Raw genomic sequence first — 19,509 nt, 5'->3', positions numbered from 1 at the left:
CCATATGGTCTCATAGGGTAGGACCTTTTCTCAATGTTCTTTCTGCCTCCTTCTTTTGCTTCATAAAGATATGTTCTAAACTTTAGATCCCTTTCCTTTGGATCTTCCATGATCTTCAGAACCAAGTTCTCAGCAAATTCCATGATGAATGCCATTCTCTCTTCTACCTAATAACAAATCAAAATACATAACTCAAATTTAATGTTTCCAACCCAAAATTATCTATTAAAATGGAATTTTGGGTTCATTTGATTTGATGGATAGGATATGATATGATAGATAATATCATAAGAATAAGTTAAGATACATGAAAAATAAGGTAGTCCTATTTAGGGGTGAGCAAGATCCGACCCTACTCACTCAGTTTATGATCGGATTCAGATTCAAAAATTAGATTCATACAATATTTAGGATCGGGTAGGGGGACAAGCATGGCTTGACATGACCCGTCTTGTTGTCACTCATTTATTATGTTTGTATATGTTTCTATTCAATTATGTATGGAGTAATAACATCATCTTTTGGTTGAAAGTATCACTGATTTTCTAATTTTTTATCATATACCCACGATTAACAATTTGGCATATACATATAACATTGCATATGTCAAATCACATAGTATCACATCGCATAGGTTTAGATCCAGGTTCAAAAGTTATCTCAATCAATATTTTGGGCCAAGTTAACTTTGGGTCTAAGATCGGGTTAACAACAGGTATAAGATTGGGTTAACTTCGTGTATAGGGTCAAGCTGGGTCCCAATACAAAAACAGACTCTACCAACATTTAGGGTCGGGTAAGGAGCAAGTTTTACCCAACTTATACTCACCCCTAGTCCTATCTAATGTTTGATGAACAACTGATAATGATATTGATGTAATGGTAACAACGATGTTCATGTGTGAAGATATGAGAAAATATCATCGATTTACATTTGTTAATTTCTATCCTACTCCATCTGCCTTGTCCTAGGATATAATATTGAGTAATATATCTCTTTCATCCTATCCATCAAATTAACCCTCAAAACCTAGCCAGAGATTTAGTTGGACAAACATTATACAATTTTTTGTTTTAGACTTGGTATTTTGAAGTCTATTGGATTTCAATAAAAAATGAGCTATGGTGAGACTCGTTTAGGTTTAAGGATTGAAGTTTGTGTAAGGTTTATTTTTAAATTCATATGACTCAAAACATAGGCTCTAGATGAATTAACCTCATATTCATTCATATCACATCATTTGATTCATTACAACATCACTACAAGACATAGACTATGATTGAAATACATAAGAAAATCCCACAATTAAAACTTCACATATCTATTCCTCAAAGACTATGATTTGCTTCAATTTCATCAAATTTCATTTTTTATAAACTCATTTTTCTTATCTCCCTAATAAAAAATAAATAAGAAGAAATGATAAGCTCTATTCTAAGTAGAATGGTGAGATAAAATATGAAAAGAAAGTGAGAAAGATTTACCTGCTTTGTTTGCTCTGAATTCTCCCTTTGTGTTTCAAGTTTCAATTCAGATGATTATTAAACTATTAAAAGCACTGCACTGTTCAATATGTAAATGCATAAGAGTTTGATATAAAAAAAATAAAATTGTGTTGGGAAGGTAATAACCTTATTAATTAATTTGGTTTTATAGTCGTTCTTATTTTATTTGTGTATTGATAATATTCCTTTTATTTATTTATTTTACTATAAAATTCATTCTTATTCGGCTGAATTGAGTAGATTTGGGTTATAAATTTCTAATTATTGTATTGATATTTTTATCCTTATTTGTTAAACCATTTAACGTATTATATATAAAGGGAATAATATATTCAAATAATTCCATTCATTTTAAATGGTTTCCATATAATTCTTTTTTTGAAGATATAAATTTGATTTTTTTATAAAAAATAATATATTATAATGAGTTTCAATTGTTTATTTCCAAGTCAAGTCAAATGAATTCTGTTATAATTTCAGGAAAGTGCTATTAGCATACCAAAGAGTCTATTGAAACTTGAAACTCCTCATTCATGAACCACAATTTTAATTTTTTGTTTGTTTATACAATTATGATTGGTCCATAAAAATATAAATAGGCACCCAATAGCAACAGTCATGTTTTGATGATACATATCAAAATCAAACAAAAATATAAAGATAACAATAACATGTTGGTCTAGTGGTGTAAGATATTAATGATACATATCAATGATACATTTTAGCTCTAAATGTCATATCTTCATGAAAAAACATAATGATATGACACATTTATCCTTTAAATATAATTATATGACATTTTTATCCTTCATTGTAAGTGTAAAAACAAGAATTTGTCTCTCCAATACTAAAAAGAATCCAGATTCAGAAGGTATGAATGATTGATAGCTTTTCATGGTTATTAAAGGTCTTAATTTTCGTTTTGGCTTCTAATTTGTTCAAAGTGTGTTAGAACATGCATCAATTAATATTAGGCGGAGTGAGACTTCTCTCAAGTAATAGAGAGAGAATTGACTTTTTTCTTTATATTTTAACAGTAAAAATATAATCTCATTTTAAATAAAAAGAATATAAATATCAATGTATGTTATTTTTCCTTTACCTTTTTCACATCACTTAGTCTCACTCTATTAGGTGGATTCTTTTAACACTCCCCTATTTTACAACTTTGAAGATCTACTCCTTTTTCTTTATATTACTTAATAGAAGAGTATAGTAGTAAAAATGGAGTGTGAAAAGCATTCACCTTCCTACTACTTGTAGCTTCAAAATTTCTTACTTATGTTATAGGACACATAGGATTTCTTAGGCTTAACCTCCATTGCAAATATAGTTTGTATTCACTTTATACTTCTAAAAAGAGTTTTCAAGATGTCATAAGAGTAAAAAAAAATAAAGTGGATGCTAAAATCTCCAACCATACCACCACTCACTAAAGTGAAAAATAAAATTTAGAGTGTCATTATTTTATGTGCCAAAGTATAATATCAACTACTAAAATACGGATGGGATCCCCTGTCTCATTTGGTGTCCATATCCAATCAAAAAAAATTATTTGAATAAAAATAAAATTTATAATAACATAAATTAATATTTATACATTATTCTATGAGATTTCATTGACTTAGTACATGATGATAGAAATTTCTTGGGAAAGAGGATCCTTCTCCATAAAATACAATAAATTTATGCGCCAAAGAGACTTTTTCTAATCAAGTATTATAGGTTCTCTTCTTTGAATATATCACCATGGTCAAATGACACATGTTAAAGAAGAGTGTATTAAATGACACATGTTAAAAAAGAGTGTATTAAATGACACATGTTAATGACTCAATTAGAAAATGTTAATAATGTGTTGAGATATGCGGGTTCATCCCTCATAGTGTTGATTCCATTGCCCCTATTTTAAGTTGGGTTTAAACTTTATGAAAAAGGTAAAATAAAATTGTGTTATTACAGAAAATTTACAAGAATGGATGGAAGTGAACTATACTACTAATTTTTGTGATTAATCTATACTTTGATTAGATAATTTCATGACAATCTGTTGAATTCTGTGAACTTGGAGGAATAAGGAATTAAAAATTTAAATTCTTTGTGTGTGACATTTAGTAACCAATAAGACGTTGATCTAGTGATATAAGGTTTCATTATATTCTCAAATATATCAAAAGGTTAAAGATTCAATTTATGAGAGTCACACTTATTGGATGGAACAACTATGTTCCTCCATATGGATGGATTAGTTCCTTACTACTCGGAAACTAAACAAATGTAGATGCTTTCCATTTTATGCTTAAACACTAGCAGTATCACATTTTTTTTGTTAGAATAAAAAAGAAATCTTATCAAAAATTAAGAGTTCTACCATAAATCTATTCCTAAAAAGGATAAAACACTAAAGAAGAAAACAAAATTAAATTAAGAATTTTCTCATTCTTTGATTAGTGAATAATAACATACTATTTAAAGAGGACAAATAATTGATAATCATACAATTAAGTGTCATCACCTTATAACATCACAAAAAATTTGAACATCAAATAATAAATTATAAGAATTATTTCATTGTCTAAATAAATTATAAAAACTATTCTCTCTTTTTTGGTAATGGGCTAATAACTATCATCCTATCTCTCATTTTCATTTTTAGACCCTAATAATATGTTTGGAAGTTTTGAATATAATGACTCACCCAAATTGGGAGGATTATTTTTTTTTTGGCTAGAAAGTGATTCAATTCCATTAGTTCTTATTACTAAAAAATTGTAAGCAATATACATTCTATTTCTTTCCATTCTTTTTTACCCTATGTACTATCTATCCAAACATATTATCAATCCGTTGCATTGCATCACTTCATATGCCAGAAAATATGATTAGCTAGAAAAATATTTAATAATTATAATTTAACTTACATAAGTTTTTTTCAACCAATCAAAAGTGGTGATACATGAAGTGATATATGAAGTAATACAAAAAGTGGAACAACAGATTTGCTTCACAAGTATGAAAGTATGGAAAAGTAGCTTATAGTTTGATTTAGTCAAGCTTAATACCCTATGAATTGGTCAAGTTTGATTTGGTCAAGTTTAATGTGTCAAACTCAAAAGGCGATTCCTCTAAGGAAACTCAACTAGTCAAGCTTAATGCGTTTGCCTTTATGTTCAACACAATTCCTTTTAGGAACCTTCATTTGATGATTCATGCGTGAGACTGGGACACCACACTTAAACCACAATGAGTGATTGTGATTCACATTATTCATGTCAATTCACTAGTGTAACATGAATAATGAATATATAGTACTTGTAGTAAGTACATCACATGAACAATCATAAACTTTCTTCATCTCACTTTTAGAGCAAGAAGCACCATTTGCTATTATTGAATGCTACATAATTTTTTATTTTTAATAGGTTGCATAGATACAAAAAAAATCAAAACAATTATGCCTAAAGGAGAACACAAATAAGAGTAAGACACTGTGATTTCACTATAATCTCAATTACAGTAATGTGATTACAACTTGCCTCTCTCTATAAAATTACAACGTTACCATACCTTAATAATTACATAACAAGATTTTAGACAATGGTTGGAATTTTCAACAACATTGACGTTTCAGACAATTACAATTCCGAAACAGTTTCGACTACTTCCAAAACCTTAACATATCGATATGTTTCATTCCATTGACAAGATATAAAAAAAAACGAAACATGAAAGAAAAGTACAGAATCGAAAACCAAACCGTGATGAACTATGAGGGGCGGTTAGGTGGGCGAAGTGTAATTCTAGCAGGTAAGGGTCGACCAGTTCCAGTTCCACCACAACTGCTACAAACCATGCGACCAGAACCAGAACATGTCCTACAACCAAAGTCACGGTCGGACCAACGAGAACAGAAACAAGTGACTCGACCGGTTCCGTTACAAGTGGGACAACGAATGAATGAACCGGCCATGGGTTTGTTGTCTATAAATGATTTCACGATAACTGCTCCGGCTAGAACGGTTAGACCGGTGGCTAACTGGGTCAGAACCATTGGACCCATGAGGATAGAAGAGAGAGAATGGTTGGATATGCGGTTGTGGTTGAAAATGTGTTGAATAAGAAGAGTGAATGATGTGTTGAATAAGAAGAGTGAATGGATAAATAAGTATAAAGTGGTTGTAGATTTGTACACGTTCACAATATTGGCTCATGTAGCACCATGTTTTGCTTCTAGAGTTTCATTTCTCAATTTTCAATGTATATATTTATCTTATTTCTCATTCATTATTCTATAGATATTTTTTTTTGGTACTCATTTTACCGTTTTGATAAATAATTAATCTGTTTTGTAGTGCATGATTATTTCTCACTTCTGAAAATTGAACCTTAATATTTTGATCATCTTAAAAATCTAGCAAAATTTTATATTAATAAACCAATATCTTATTAGAAGATATTGATTTATAAAGCTTATGCAAATATCTAGAAAGGCACTTCCCTGTGATATAAAATTAAATGTAAGCACATTAAGGTGTCTAAATTGAAATCAACATTTATATATTTCTAGTATAATAAGTCTCACATAAAAATATTAAGGGTGTTACTATTTTGGATATTTTTTATATATGAAATATCTTTCATTTTTAATTTGGCAAAGAATATTTCTTCCCGTTTCATCATTATTATTAATTAAAAACTAAAGATAAAAAATATTCACTCATAATATATGAGTTTTATATATTGTAACTAAATCTTTCATATTCATATTTAATTATTGTTAACTTTTAAAAAAACATAATATAAATGAATAATAAATGATATTATCTATAGTGATCATTGCACCGGAAAAATATAATCTCAATTTCAAATTCATCAAGTGATAAGTTAATAAATTCAATAATTCCACATGTATGGAATTAACAAATTTATTTTTTTGCAAGTCCCTTTTAATTTCCTCGTTGTCGAAATGTTGCACTCTTTATAAAAGTTTTTGTAAAACAAATGTATATATATATATAATACAAGAAATAAAATCAGATAAGTGTTTAACAGGTGTTGGAATAAATTTCTAAACTAATAAAATATTTCTTAAATTAAAAGACTTAAGATATAATCTCTAACATATGTTGATGAGAGTGCTGATGTCATACACATATGTATGAATAAGTCTTTGTCCTTCATAGATATATCTACACATATTATTTAATCGACATATGTAAAATATTATTTCATGATTTTTACAATTTGAATAATAAATTTTAATTATCTATTTAATTTTATCTCTTATTTTTAATTTTAGTTTGATTCCTATAAAGTGTTGTGCTTTATACTCTAAATTATATATTTATGATAGTTGATTTAGAAACTAATGGAATATATATATATATATATATCATGGAATAAAATTAAATATATTGATAAGTAGATTAGTACCTTTGTATGGAATTTGTGAGTTATCCATATTTTTCCATTACCAGATTTTTGAATGATTCAAGATTCAATGAAATGCCAGAACTAATAATAGGGTTTTGAGACATTTCCTTGATAATTTAAGAATTGTTGTTTGTCCAAAATCCTTAACTAGCCTAAACAAATTCTACCCAAGAAATAATAGCACAAACAAACATAGTAATCTATACTCTATAAGAAAAGAAGGTCCCTCCATGCCACGTATCACAAACTCAGTGATTTTTTTCCGCTTAAAACCCTCCATGTTCTAGCATGTACTATCACACATGATAATATATCCTACTGATTATAATAATAAAATAATAATAATAACATAAAATGCTACATTAAAGTCCATTTAATAGTCATTTGAATTTCATCTCCCTACCACACTCAAAAGGGCTTGGGTTTTGTGATCTCTCATGTCTCTCTCCTTTTGTCCCTTCATTTCTCTGACTCTTCCTTCCCCTTCATTTATACTTACCATTCATTGGTTTTTATGGGAAAAAGGAGTCTCTTATGAGTTATAAGTCTCTCCTTATTTCACATCCATGAAAGAATTTACATATTAACTATTTGTGTCATATACTTTACACAATATTAAATTGTTAACATTATCTTTAATGATTAGTTGGTTATATAATCAAATGTTTTACACTATAATATCATATATTTGTCTTATGAACTACAATTAATATGTAAGTGTGTTGAACATGCATCAAAGCCAATTTGACCCTTACAGAGTAACAATTTATTGTATTGAAATAACAAATATACTTTTGTAGATGATATCTATGTATTCCATTTCATTTGATCAAGCTATTACACAATGTAACAAATATATATCTTTAACAAATTAATGGTTATGTTGTTTTGAACATACCTCAAAACCAATCTATTTCATATAAATACATGTGTAATATGTGTTTTCTTAATTATGTGTTAAAAAATTATGTCCCGTGCATTCCCGTGCAAATGCACGGGTAACTTGCTAGTGATAAAAGAAAAATGACTCCGTTAGAAAGAGAGAGAAAATAGTTGTTTACACGCTAATTTTACTTAGTTTAGCTAGTGGCATTATATATTCTCCATCGGAAACTACTAACATTTTTTTAATGCTTTTTAAATATGGGACTAATTCTTAGTTAGAGAACATGATCTCTCCACAAGTACTTTTATTCAAGCTAAAATTATGATACTGCAAAGACTTATTGGTCATTGAAATCACATTTCTTTATAATTTTAATCACCTCTTCTCACACAATCTAATGAGTGATGATATAGTAATAAATGTTATCATGTTTATATGTACTTAAATTAAGAGAATAACCTTTTTTATTTTTATTTGAATGTAAGGTAGATGAAATCTAGAGTAATTACTCATTTTTATCCTAAAATAAAAGTGAAGGCATATAGACACGTGAACTTTAGCTTAGAATAGTAAATAATTCGGAAGTCTAAGACAACAAGTTGAGTTGGCCGAGTTGGTCTAAGGCGCCAGATTAAGGTTCTGGTCCGAAAGGGCGTGGGTTCAAATCCCACACTCAACAAAAATATATTTTATCTTCAAGCCCAATACTTAGTTGAAGTTGATGAGGAAAATAAAATGGAAGTTTTGTTCCAAAATTTGAGAATTGGTTCTAATGTAATATTTTTAAGTTGACCATATTAATTTTATTTTTATTTTAAATATGCCTTTAAATTTTAGGTTGAAATTAACTATAGAGAAATAAGTGAGTTATTTCTTTGTAAAATTGTGTCCAATAAATATGTGGCAATTCGACCAAGATCTCTTCGTTAGTTGGGGGAAAAATCTGCACGAATCAGATTTTTTGAGGAATATATCAATAGCAAATTGGATTTGATTAGATAATGTATGGTTGGAAAATATCACATTATTTCAAAATGATTAGTTTATTGTTCAAAGTGTGAAAATATAGATAAAGAAAAAACAAACTTAAAATCCATTTCTAATAATATAGATTTTGGTATAGTCAATTTTTTAATTAGAGTTTAATATATATAAATAATCAATATAAAAATTTATACACAACTATTACATTATCCATCATTTATTTGTATTACTTTTGAAGAGTCAATAATAATTAAACAAAAATGACAAATAATAAGGAACATACATATTTTTTCTCTTTGATTATTATTCTTCCCTTACATATCTTTCCATTTATATTTGTGTATAAGATATATACACCAATAGTATAATGTATATATAGTCAGTACATTAATTACTTTCCACTTATATTACAGAATGCATAATGGATACAGCAATAACAAAATAAAAACCTTTTATACAGTTGGTTAGTGTATACATCTTTTTTCTTTTTGTTATATATTTTCTACCACTTTCCTAAAATTTGGCGAAAACGTATATTGACGAAGGAGGGTATTAGTGACCATTCAGTTTAATCCTTATCAAAAAATCTATCTGCGTTTCATAGCCATGTTTCATTTTCTTCCAACACTAACACAAAAATGGGTTGCAGGAACATCCTTCATTCACCAATCATCATACAAACCTTCCATTTCCAACAACCTCTTCTTCCTTTTCATTTTAATTCAATTAATGTTTCTAATAACAGAGTAACATCCAAAACTATTAGGGTTCGCCAATTTCATTATTACAAAGAACCTCTCGTTTGTTCTTACAATAATAATAGTCATAATAATAATGATGAAACGGCGTCGTTTCATGATGATCAAGCCCCTCCTCAACAAGCTGTGTTGAAGGCCATTTCTGGTATTTCATCGTCAACTATTTTTTATTTTATTTTTATTTTTACTTTCATGTAACAATTATTAAACCAACATGACATTAATCTAGTGGTATAAGGTCCTGTTAATCCCGGGCGTTGTTGGTCTAGCTGTTCGCCAATTTCATTATTCCAAGGGCCGCCACGCACCGGAAATGTATTATTACTTACCCAAAAAAAAAGTGAAGGGTTATTTTTGGTAGTAACAAGTATCAATGAGGTGGATTGATATTATAAATAGTCGGTATTAAAACCGAAGGTTGTGTTAGGTAGTGGACAATTGTCGTAAAACTTTGTTATAATGAATTAATTGTGGTGTTGTTTAATCTATGTGCTTGAGCTTGACCCCACTTTACTTAGTGAGAATAAGGCTCGGTTGTTGGTTGGGACTATAATGAATTAGTTTTGTGTGGAGATATTTTGCTGAAAAGTGATTTTAAGTGAATCTATTTTGTTTTGTTTGTATTGTTAATCACGTTTATATAGACCAACAATGTGTTGGTCTGTAAGGCCCCGCTAGATCCTGACCAAAAGGTAAGGGTTCAATTTTTGGGAGCGACACTTGTTGGGAGGGATAGTCACGCACCCGAAAGAGATTAGTTCCTTACTCGAAAGATGACATTGGTAGTACAAAAAAAATCACGTTTATATAGGAAATTGCAACAAAAGAAAGGTATGAAGTTCTTGGTATAGATCAACAATATTTATTTGGCAGTTAGGTATAGATGGGTGAAATGGTAGAAATGTGATTGATTTCGGGATAATGTAATGGCTTTTTAAATTAAGTTCAAGACTTTCAGCTTCTTTAAATCGGTTATTTCCCATACAAATGACTTTTTGGGTTTTTTAATATGCTTTACTAGATATACCAGCTTATTCTATAAACAAGTTTTTAGCTAAAAAGGCTGAAATCCCAGTTAATTTGGCTATCCCCAACAGACAAAAATTGGGTTCTTTCTAACTCAACTCGGATTAGTTGGGGTATATAAAGTGACTTATGTGCTTAAAATAAAATAAAAATTGCATTAATTGCTTACAGAGGTGTCAAAGACCGAAGGGAGGGTTGGCCAAACTACAAACATGGTTATTGGTGGTACTGTGGCAGATGATTCTACAAATGAATGGCTCTCTTTGGACCAGAAGGTATATTCATTTCATTGCTTCCTCTTATGGAATTCTTTTGTTTTGTCTGCATTTCATGGTTCGCCATCATGTTCATCTATGCACTATAGTAATATTTTGTCATGGTGAAGTTCTGCACTCGAAAAATGGATAATGGAGTTAGCATTATCTGTGTGTTGTTGTTCTGTGCTGTGCAGGTAAACTCATACCCAACGGTACGAGGATTTACTGCAATAGGAACTGGTGGGGAGGACTTTGTGCAAGCCATGGTTGTTGCTGTCGAATCTGTAATCCAGCAGCCAATTCCACGGGTAACATATCTGGAAATTCGAAATTGGACTTATCTGTTGGAAAATTTTGCTGATTGATACTGTGCTGGTTTATGTTATGACTTAGATGAAGTGTGTATTTGTTGTCTGTATACTAAGCTTTCTTATGGGCTTTGCTTTCAAAATTAGTAAAATAGGAATATGGCGTGTTCTAATTGTGATGGTAATTGAAGCTGTAATTTATGCTTATCTAGTATATCCTATCAGTTTATTTATTAACTTATTTATTCATTATTATTACTGCAAGGTTATTTTGTGTCTAGTTTTGCTTCAATCTAACTTGTTGTGTATGTAATTTGGCTTCTCCTTGAAAATTATTTATTGTTTATATTGGTCATTGTAACCAATAAGTCCTTGTTAATGTTTTCTCTTAGAGGTTATATTGGTCTTTCTCTACCTCTAATTACCGGACTATCTTCTATCTGGTATACTTTTTTAATTAAAACCTGCATTAGTATTCTACTCTTCTTCTCACGTCCAAACCATCTTAGGTGTGATTCTTCATCTTTGCCTCAAAAATGATAAATATCATCTTTGTATACTCCTGAAATGTCTAATTCCTGGATACTATTTCTCTACTACGCACAGGCGCATAGAGGAAAGTCGGAGAGGGTAGCCTTTATTTGGATTTCAGTTTTAGTTCGGAGAGGATGACCAACAAGATGATGTCTTGGGAATTCATTTTCTCCTTAAAAGAATAGTATAACTATGAATGCTAGTGAAGTAGTTCATCGAAAGTAAGGACTTCCAAAATGGACCGACTCTTAGTTTTTACCAACCCGACATTGTTCACCCAAAATTTATGGTGAGCTATTACAGGGCAACATGATTCCCATGCTCAAAGTGGATCTTGGCTTTTGATCGGAGTTTAAATGCAAAGCGGTTGAGAGTCTTAGCCTGGAGTCTCAAGCCTCCTCCTGTGTACTCGTGACCCTCCAAAATTTACTTACCACTGCCCTTGTGTCATGTCACTTGAGTGGTACTTTGAAGAGTCTTGGTGATAAAGAGGCTCTAATTTTTTTTCCAATGACAATAGTCTCATCTTGTCTGATGTTATTGCCTTCAAGAGTTTGCAACATGTAGACTGTGGAATCAAGAATATTGCATGATTTAGCACACATCAATAGATAACATTTACACTTTTATTTGATGGTCAAGAATTTTAACATATTTGTTACAGGGGCGTGTGAAGCAGAAGTTATCATCAAGAGGCAAATATGTATCTGTAAATATTGGGCCTGTCCAAGTTGTTTCCAGTGAACAGGTACTACTGTTTTATTCCATTCTCTCTTTTCTAGCTTATTTTTTCTTCTAAATATGGTTTTATTCATGAAAAAACATTAGATTACATTTTTTTCTATTGAAGAATGTGTCACCATGCAAATGATCTTGGGTGAACATACATTGATATGAAATTTTATTTTATTGCATTTTTCAGGTCCAAGCTGTATATAATGCCATGAAGAGGGATGATAGGATGAAATATTTTTTGTAGTCTTATCAGATTTATTTTTAATAGAATGGTTGTACCTGGTTTCTAATAGTTAGGCTAATTTTGTTCTTTGATTAATCCACAATATCATTGTAGTCAGAGTAATCATGCTGCAGATTTGATCTGTTCTGTATTTTCTGAAAATGTAACTTATAATTTATCACCTATAGTTATATATAAAATAGTACACATTATTTAATATTGCTGGTAGTTGATGAAAATTGTAAATGTCATGTTTGGGGCTTAGTTTAGTTTCTGAGTGTAAGTAAACAATTAGAGAAGTGATAACTCATCATATCCCAAGGTTTAGTTTATTAGGCTTAGTTTTGTACAATTTAACATTCTCAAACCTTACCACATGAGAACCTTGTATATTAGGTTGTCGTTTTTAGTCTTAGTTTCTTGTTATCTTAGTGATGTAACCATTTTATCTAGGGATAAAATAATCATTGCTTTAAAAACATCTTACTAAAAGGAACTATATATGGTAATAGAAAACTGTATTATGATAAGGTAAGTAGCAACATGTGCCGGATCTAACTCACGTCACGATCATCTTCGTTATGGGAGAGAGAAGTGCACAAAAAAATAAAGGGAATTTTTTTATGATGTGACATTTTTAACCTTTAAATGTAATGTGATGACGTTTATATCTATAAATGTAATGATAAAATTAATAATTTATCTCTCCATTACTAAAAAGTATTCTTTTTCTCTAACTATTGTATTTTTTAAAATATAAGATATTTAAGTAAACTTTATGAGTGTAATATTTATCCACAGTCAATATAAGGATTTATATATAATCATTAAGTTATCTACTTTATATATTATCTATCATTCTTACACACAATCTGTATATACATTTTTTTCCTTCAAACTTTATCTCTCTTAATAACCTTTTTCTATATATAAAGTAGTAATTGAACTCCTAATCTTATACTTAAGGAATTTAATTACGTATCTATTTGAGTCTACCATATGCCATAAATCATACCCATTTAATTCATTACAAGAAAAAGTTAGCATTGTTAATAAAATTTTCGAATCTATGGAATAAAAAGAAAGTGATAGCTACATAAAGGAAATTGATATCATGTCTCTCTTAGGTAATCTATGTTTTTTTTGCCGACCCTAAACTATGATAACATACCTTACTCTTCTGCCATGATTGGCATATTCAACAATACTTATTCTTTACTTATTCTTTTCTTCTTCCTAAATGCATGTTCTATTCTAAGAATCGACTAGCATCTACAGTGTACAATTTCTAGTTGATCTGAATTTGAGTTTTGGATTTCTAAAAATGTACAAAAATATGATAATCATCTTTCCAAGTTCTTGAGGAAAATCATGAAAATGTGGTTTGGTCATGGACACTAGACATAATTTGGTTTCATATATACGTTACAATGAAGTAAAGTAAAATGATATATCATCTCTCAATAAAGTATTTGCATATAAAGTAAAATATGGTAAACAAAATATTATAGAAGTATCCAATGAGAAAAGAAATAAAGCAAAACAAAACAAGAACATTTGAATAAGTAGTCTCTAACAAAATCTAGGAGCATCAATGTCATTGGATTGAGGTGGTATCTCAAAATGCCATAACCTTCCAACACTCTTAACCAAATTCTTCCTACAAAGAAACTCCTCAGCATAAGCCTTCTCCACCTTCCTATCCACATCATGCAAAAACACATGTGTCACACCGGATCCCTTCCTCCCACGCGCCATCACGGCGGCGGAGTACACGGCCGCCATCCTCCCTGGCGCCTCGGCAAAATACCCTTTGGGTGCATCAATCATTATCAAATCCCACTCCGTGTCGTACACCTCCTCAGGGAGATTATCAAGCGCCAACTTACACGCGCCGTTGTCACGTAAGTACGCGCGTGAGGGAAAACACGTGGGTTCGGATCGGTATGAGGAGAGAAGCATGTCCGCATCACGCAGCTGCGTACGATAACGAACTGTATGCGCACGTAGGTTAGGTGCGTCTTTGAGAACAGTCTGGACCCACTTAGGATCTTCTTCGAGGAATAGTGTTGTGCCATGTGGATTAAATGAGGCCCACATAAGTGAATCATGACCAAGACCGAATACGAGGAATTTGCTTGGTCTACCAAGGGATTTGAGAACATCAAAGCTGATCTTAATCTCGGAGAGAGATTGTTGGGGAACCACGCGCGAGGTGGCATAGTGGAGTATTGCTTTTAATTGGATCGCGGTTGGGTTGTAATCTTCTGATACACGAGTTCGAGTTTGGATTCGGGTCTCTGGACAAAATGTATCGGATGATCGGATCATGGTGGCTACAAAGAACACCACTCCAATCAACCCCACTATGGCTAACCATAGGAAGCATTTTCTCTCTGGCATATGATACCTATTCTTCATTGTTACATGTATATTATAAGATATAAGATGTGAGGAAAAGCTATGGAATTGAATGTATGTTAGTATATAAATGTTTGTTACTATGAGAGAAATAGAGAGAGATTGATATTATGTGGGAAGGTGATAAAGGTAGTTTGATTTTGTCAAATGAGATAGATGGAGGTGATTGAATTGGTTGGGGAACAAATATAAGTAGGAGTGAGTATTAAAGTGAGATGTTAGATGAATGATATTTACACGTTACATAATCACATTCCTTACTATATGACATTTAGTCTGTTATTTATTTAAGAAATAAAACCTAAAAAGACATAAGTTTGTTTTTGGAAAAATGTATTTTAGTTATAATGTTTTATTATCTTGAAAAAAGGTGGTGTAAAATTAACTAACAACAATAATATTAAATAACACTTTATTATAATGCAATTTTGGTTTTCATTTATTTTTTATTTTGTTGTATACTTTAAAAACATGGTGTTAACACCATACATTTTATCCCATTAAAAATATATACTTTAAAAATATTATGATGGTTTAAATATTTTTCTTTTGTATATAGGTGGTGGTATCCTCTATGGGAGACATTTATGTTGGAGACGGGATAATATACTAAGACTAGCTCTTCTTATGAATTGGCTTGGATGCAAGGATGTGACACAAACGTTAGTTAGTATTGACGCAAGGTGTATGGTATGGGTATACTTCTTATGGTGAAGTATGATAGTTCTTGAACTAGGATTGTTGGAGTAGACAATGGTGGTAGCGGTTGAGGCTTTCCAAGGAAGCTCCAAGGTTCAGTTTGACTGATTATTGAAAGACTTCCTAGCAATAGGTGGCTAGGTGGCGTGTTCCATTTGATGACACTACAAGTTTGGAGAGCTAACTCTTGATAACATCGTCAATGATACTTAAAAGATCTATGATATAGGGGAGCAATTAAAAAGAATTAGACATTGAATTAGGTGGAATCATATATTCGCTAAGGTGGAGATTCTTGTGTAGATTTCCTAAGGAGCAATATATTCTTCCATTTCAATCAAGGTGGAGATTGTTAGGAATGCTTGAAATATGTTATTGTATTAGTCCTACATTGTCTAGTGTTAGAATAGAGTAGAGTAACCAATGTTATATATTGAACTCAAGTTCCTTGTTATAATGTGCATCAGGTATATGCACCAAATAGAAACACCCTATGGGCAAGTGAGCTTATGAGTGTGCTAGGGTTTGTAATCCTTATTCTCTAATAATATCTTGGTAGCCACTCAACGCTTCCGGGGACGTAGACACAATTGGCTGAACCCCGTTAACAAATTCTAATGTTTCTTCTCTTCTATTTATTCTAATGAAGGTCACTCTCAACTTTTGCATTTAGTGCTCTTTTTCATATTGATCTTTAATTTTGTAGGATATAATCATGATAATATAAGATATTAATATTTAAATATTATTCTCTAAAAGATAATTTAAGATATTTTCAGAAAAGTTTCATATATTCTATTAAAATAAATTATATCCATCATTTTTACGCGAATATAAATGATGTCCCATTTTTTGTACTATTCTATATATCATCATTTTCTTTGATTGGTTGAAAAAATTATTTAAGCTAAAATCAAAATTATTAAATATTTTTCTGGTCAATTATATCTTCTGGTATAAGGAGTTGCACAAATTAGTGAGACATCAAATCAAATGTAAAGCTATTTTTACTTTATGGTGGACAAGCTGATTAATATAGGCCAATATAACATGTTGTTATTAATTTTATTGTCAAATTTCATCTATCAAGGCTAAGTTCAATGGCCTTTTCCCTCTAGGTAAATAAATGCCAAGATTCTCTCCATTCACCCATTTCTTTCCATGGTTGCCATGTATTCTTGGCCTTTATTTCAGCTAGAGGTTAAGAATGATTTCAAATTTTAGTTAACAATCATAAAAAATATTTTTGAAATTGATTTCAAATATTTGAATAAAAAATGGATGTGATAAAATGTTTAATGAGTAATAATAATAGGTTCATTAAGGGAAGAAATATCATTTATTTCCATGATGTGTAGGGCACATGAAAAATTCAACCAAGAATAGTAAAAACTCTCTCAAAATTCTGTGCATTCTTGTTGTGGCATGTCAATGTAAGTTTAGAAATATCGTCCTAACACTATACACTCCAATTTCCATGCTAGATAAAGTATGGAAGATTTTTCCATTGATGATCGCATTTTTATTTTCATTCAACATAACAATTGTAATATTGTTAAACATGATATTAACAATAATAATATTAAACATTAATTTTTCACCAAGAAGGTATTGGTCTAGTAGTGTAAGACTTCATTAGATCCTCGAGGTCGATGGTTTGAATCTTGAGAGGGGTAATCATGAATCCTGAAAAAATTAGTTCTTTATCCAAAAAATATAAGGATACCCTTGATAGTACAAAAGAACATTAATCTTTTCGATATCAATAATATTTCATGTTAAAATAATATAGTGATATTTAATAATCCTAAGAATATAGTGTAACTAGTTTATATATAAAGATTATGTATTTTAAAAAGATAAGTAGAAAGCAATGATTTGGAAATAAAAAATCAATGTTTTCATTATAAAGATTATATAAAATGCGATTGTAATAATTAAAATTATAAAACTATATTTGTCACATTTTTAATATAGATGAAATGTAGTAATGTATGATTGAATTTCACTCTCTTGAACTAAGTGGACAAATAATGAAAAATGTTGGGATCATTCTCTAGATATCCTGAATAAAACTATTTAATGATTTAAAATAAGACATAGTCATTATCGTGTTTTCTCCTTCCTCAAGTTGAGATGTATCGAATATAAGGTTGTACTTCACTCTCTTAAAGTATGGATGACAACTACAAATAAATATTATTTCTTCTGTTCAAATCTTAAAATAAAAATCACCTCAACCATACAAACATTTTTTATCAAGAAATACGTCTTAATTCCCTATTGCATATAAAGATACATAAGAGCAACATAAAATCTTCTCACATAAAAATAAAAACAACTATTTTGTCCCTTATAATAATTATTAAATAATAATAAATATTTAAACAAGTGAAAGGTATAAAATAATTCATACAAATAATGAGACGGACAAGGATCCTCTATCCCAAAATATTCTCGTCTCCATGTACCAAGTCAATCAAATTTTATAGAATAGTGTAAAAATATTAATTTATGTTATTATAATTTTTACTTTTAATCAAATAAGACTTTATGATTTGATGAAGACACCAAATAGGATACTAAATATGACACCAAATGGGACAAGTGATGCTCATACTAATAAGACTACCATCTTGCATGGGTGGATAAATATTTAAACAACTTTTCCTATCAGTAATTAAGTCTTGAATAAGAGGACAATGACAAATGTAGGACAAGGTACACCAAGCCAAGGGTAACATGTCTGTTGAGTTGGTCATTCGTAGGCTCGTAGGACGTTGGGCTTAAGGGCATAAAAAATCAAGGACTTAATACTATGTGACACCCCCATTGACTAAGACAACATTACATGGTGGAAATTTTTTTATTCTAATCAGTTTAACGAAATATTAATGTGCAAATGTTAGTCCACGATCACTATAAAAGGAAAAGTGTACATAATCTTCATAAATTTTATATCTTTTATAAATAGGTATTATAAAATATTTCCTTCTTAATTATTCTTTAAACTTTATTTAGAGGTGAAATTAATTTTTGCACAATGATAATATTGGATTACTAATACGCAAAAAAGAAAATACTTGCATGAAAAAATTTATTGTTATTACTTTAACATTATATTTATAAATAGATCAATTTAACAATTAAATTTTAACATATAATCATGAAGAAAAAAATTATAATAATTACTTGAAAAATGTATGAAATTTAAAGAGATTTTGAATAAAAATTGTAACTTTATTTCATTCCAATTCATTTTATTTTATTATCCAAACACGTTTACTATTCTAACATCATAAATAGTGAAGGTTAAAATGAAGTAGTAGAACAAAGGAGAAGGGAACCATGCATGCAATGGAATTAGGACAACAATGAACTAAATCAACTCGACATTTGTTCGAAATTCAATTTGTTATTTAACTTGATAAACTTGGTTCATGAACCAAATGAGTTGAACTTGGGCTGAAAATTGAGTTCGTTAAATAAACGAGCTGAATTTGAGATGAATATAGTTCGACTCATTAGTCTCATGAGCTGATTCGATATATATATATAAACTAATTTTTATGTTTATTATGATTCATATATTATTTTTTATATTTATTGTTATTATATATAAACAAAATCATATATATATATATAAAACATTTTGCATTATTTTTCAAATTTTAATTAATGATTTGAGTTGTTCAAATGAACTATTCGAACTGAACAAACATTTCACGAACATTAACTG

General features: G+C 30.0%; 3 protein-coding genes and 1 non-coding gene across 4 annotated transcripts; 2 read left to right on the top strand and 2 right to left on the bottom strand.

Moving 5' to 3' along the window:
• LOC109344129 lies at nt 5,169–5,627 on the bottom strand. The gene has a single exon (XM_019582759.1). The coding sequence runs from the start codon at nt 5,564–5,566 to the stop codon at nt 5,273–5,275; it is 294 nt and encodes a 97-aa protein (XP_019438304.1). The 5' UTR covers nt 5,567–5,627; the 3' UTR covers nt 5,169–5,272.
• On the top strand, nt 8,424–8,504 carry TRNAL-AAG. The gene has a single exon. It is a non-coding gene; the product is annotated as a tRNA-Leu (tRNA).
• On the top strand, nt 9,385–12,919 carry LOC109344128. Its single transcript, XM_019582758.1, has 5 exons — nt 9,385–9,712; nt 10,765–10,868; nt 11,045–11,158; nt 12,357–12,440; nt 12,615–12,919. The coding sequence occupies exons 1-5, from the start codon at nt 9,448–9,450 to the stop codon at nt 12,669–12,671; spliced, it is 624 nt and encodes a 207-aa protein (XP_019438303.1). The 5' UTR covers nt 9,385–9,447; the 3' UTR covers nt 12,672–12,919.
• On the bottom strand, nt 14,109–15,302 carry LOC109344125 (probable methyltransferase At1g27930). The gene has a single exon (XM_019582751.1). The coding sequence runs from the start codon at nt 15,069–15,071 to the stop codon at nt 14,223–14,225; it is 849 nt and encodes a 282-aa protein (XP_019438296.1). The 5' UTR covers nt 15,072–15,302; the 3' UTR covers nt 14,109–14,222.

This window comes from Lupinus angustifolius, chromosome LG03 (assembly GCF_001865875.1).
Source record: "Lupinus angustifolius cultivar Tanjil chromosome LG03, LupAngTanjil_v1.0, whole genome shotgun sequence".
Taxonomy (NCBI): Eukaryota; Viridiplantae; Streptophyta; class Magnoliopsida; order Fabales; family Fabaceae; genus Lupinus; species Lupinus angustifolius.
The sequence above is the reverse complement of the archived record's forward strand: the minus strand, read 5'-3'. Positions and strand labels throughout refer to the sequence as shown.

Excerpts from the sequence above, each read along its gene's own strand:
- LOC109344128 (XM_019582758.1), top strand. The coding sequence starts at position 9,448 with ATGGGTTGCAGGAACATCCTTCATTCACCAATCATCATACAAACCTTC. Across the intron at positions 10,869-11,044 it reads GGCTCTCTTTGGACCAGAAG|GTAAACTCATACCCAACGGT; the intron begins GTATATTCATTT and ends TGTGCTGTGCAG. Across the intron at positions 11,159-12,356 it reads TCCAGCAGCCAATTCCACGG|GGGCGTGTGAAGCAGAAGTT; the intron begins GTAACATATCTG and ends TATTTGTTACAG.
- LOC109344125 (XM_019582751.1), bottom strand. The coding sequence starts at position 15,071 with ATGAAGAATAGGTATCATATGCCAGAGAGAAAATGCTTCCTATGGTTA.
- LOC109344129 (XM_019582759.1), bottom strand. The coding sequence starts at position 5,566 with ATGGGTCCAATGGTTCTGACCCAGTTAGCCACCGGTCTAACCGTTCTA.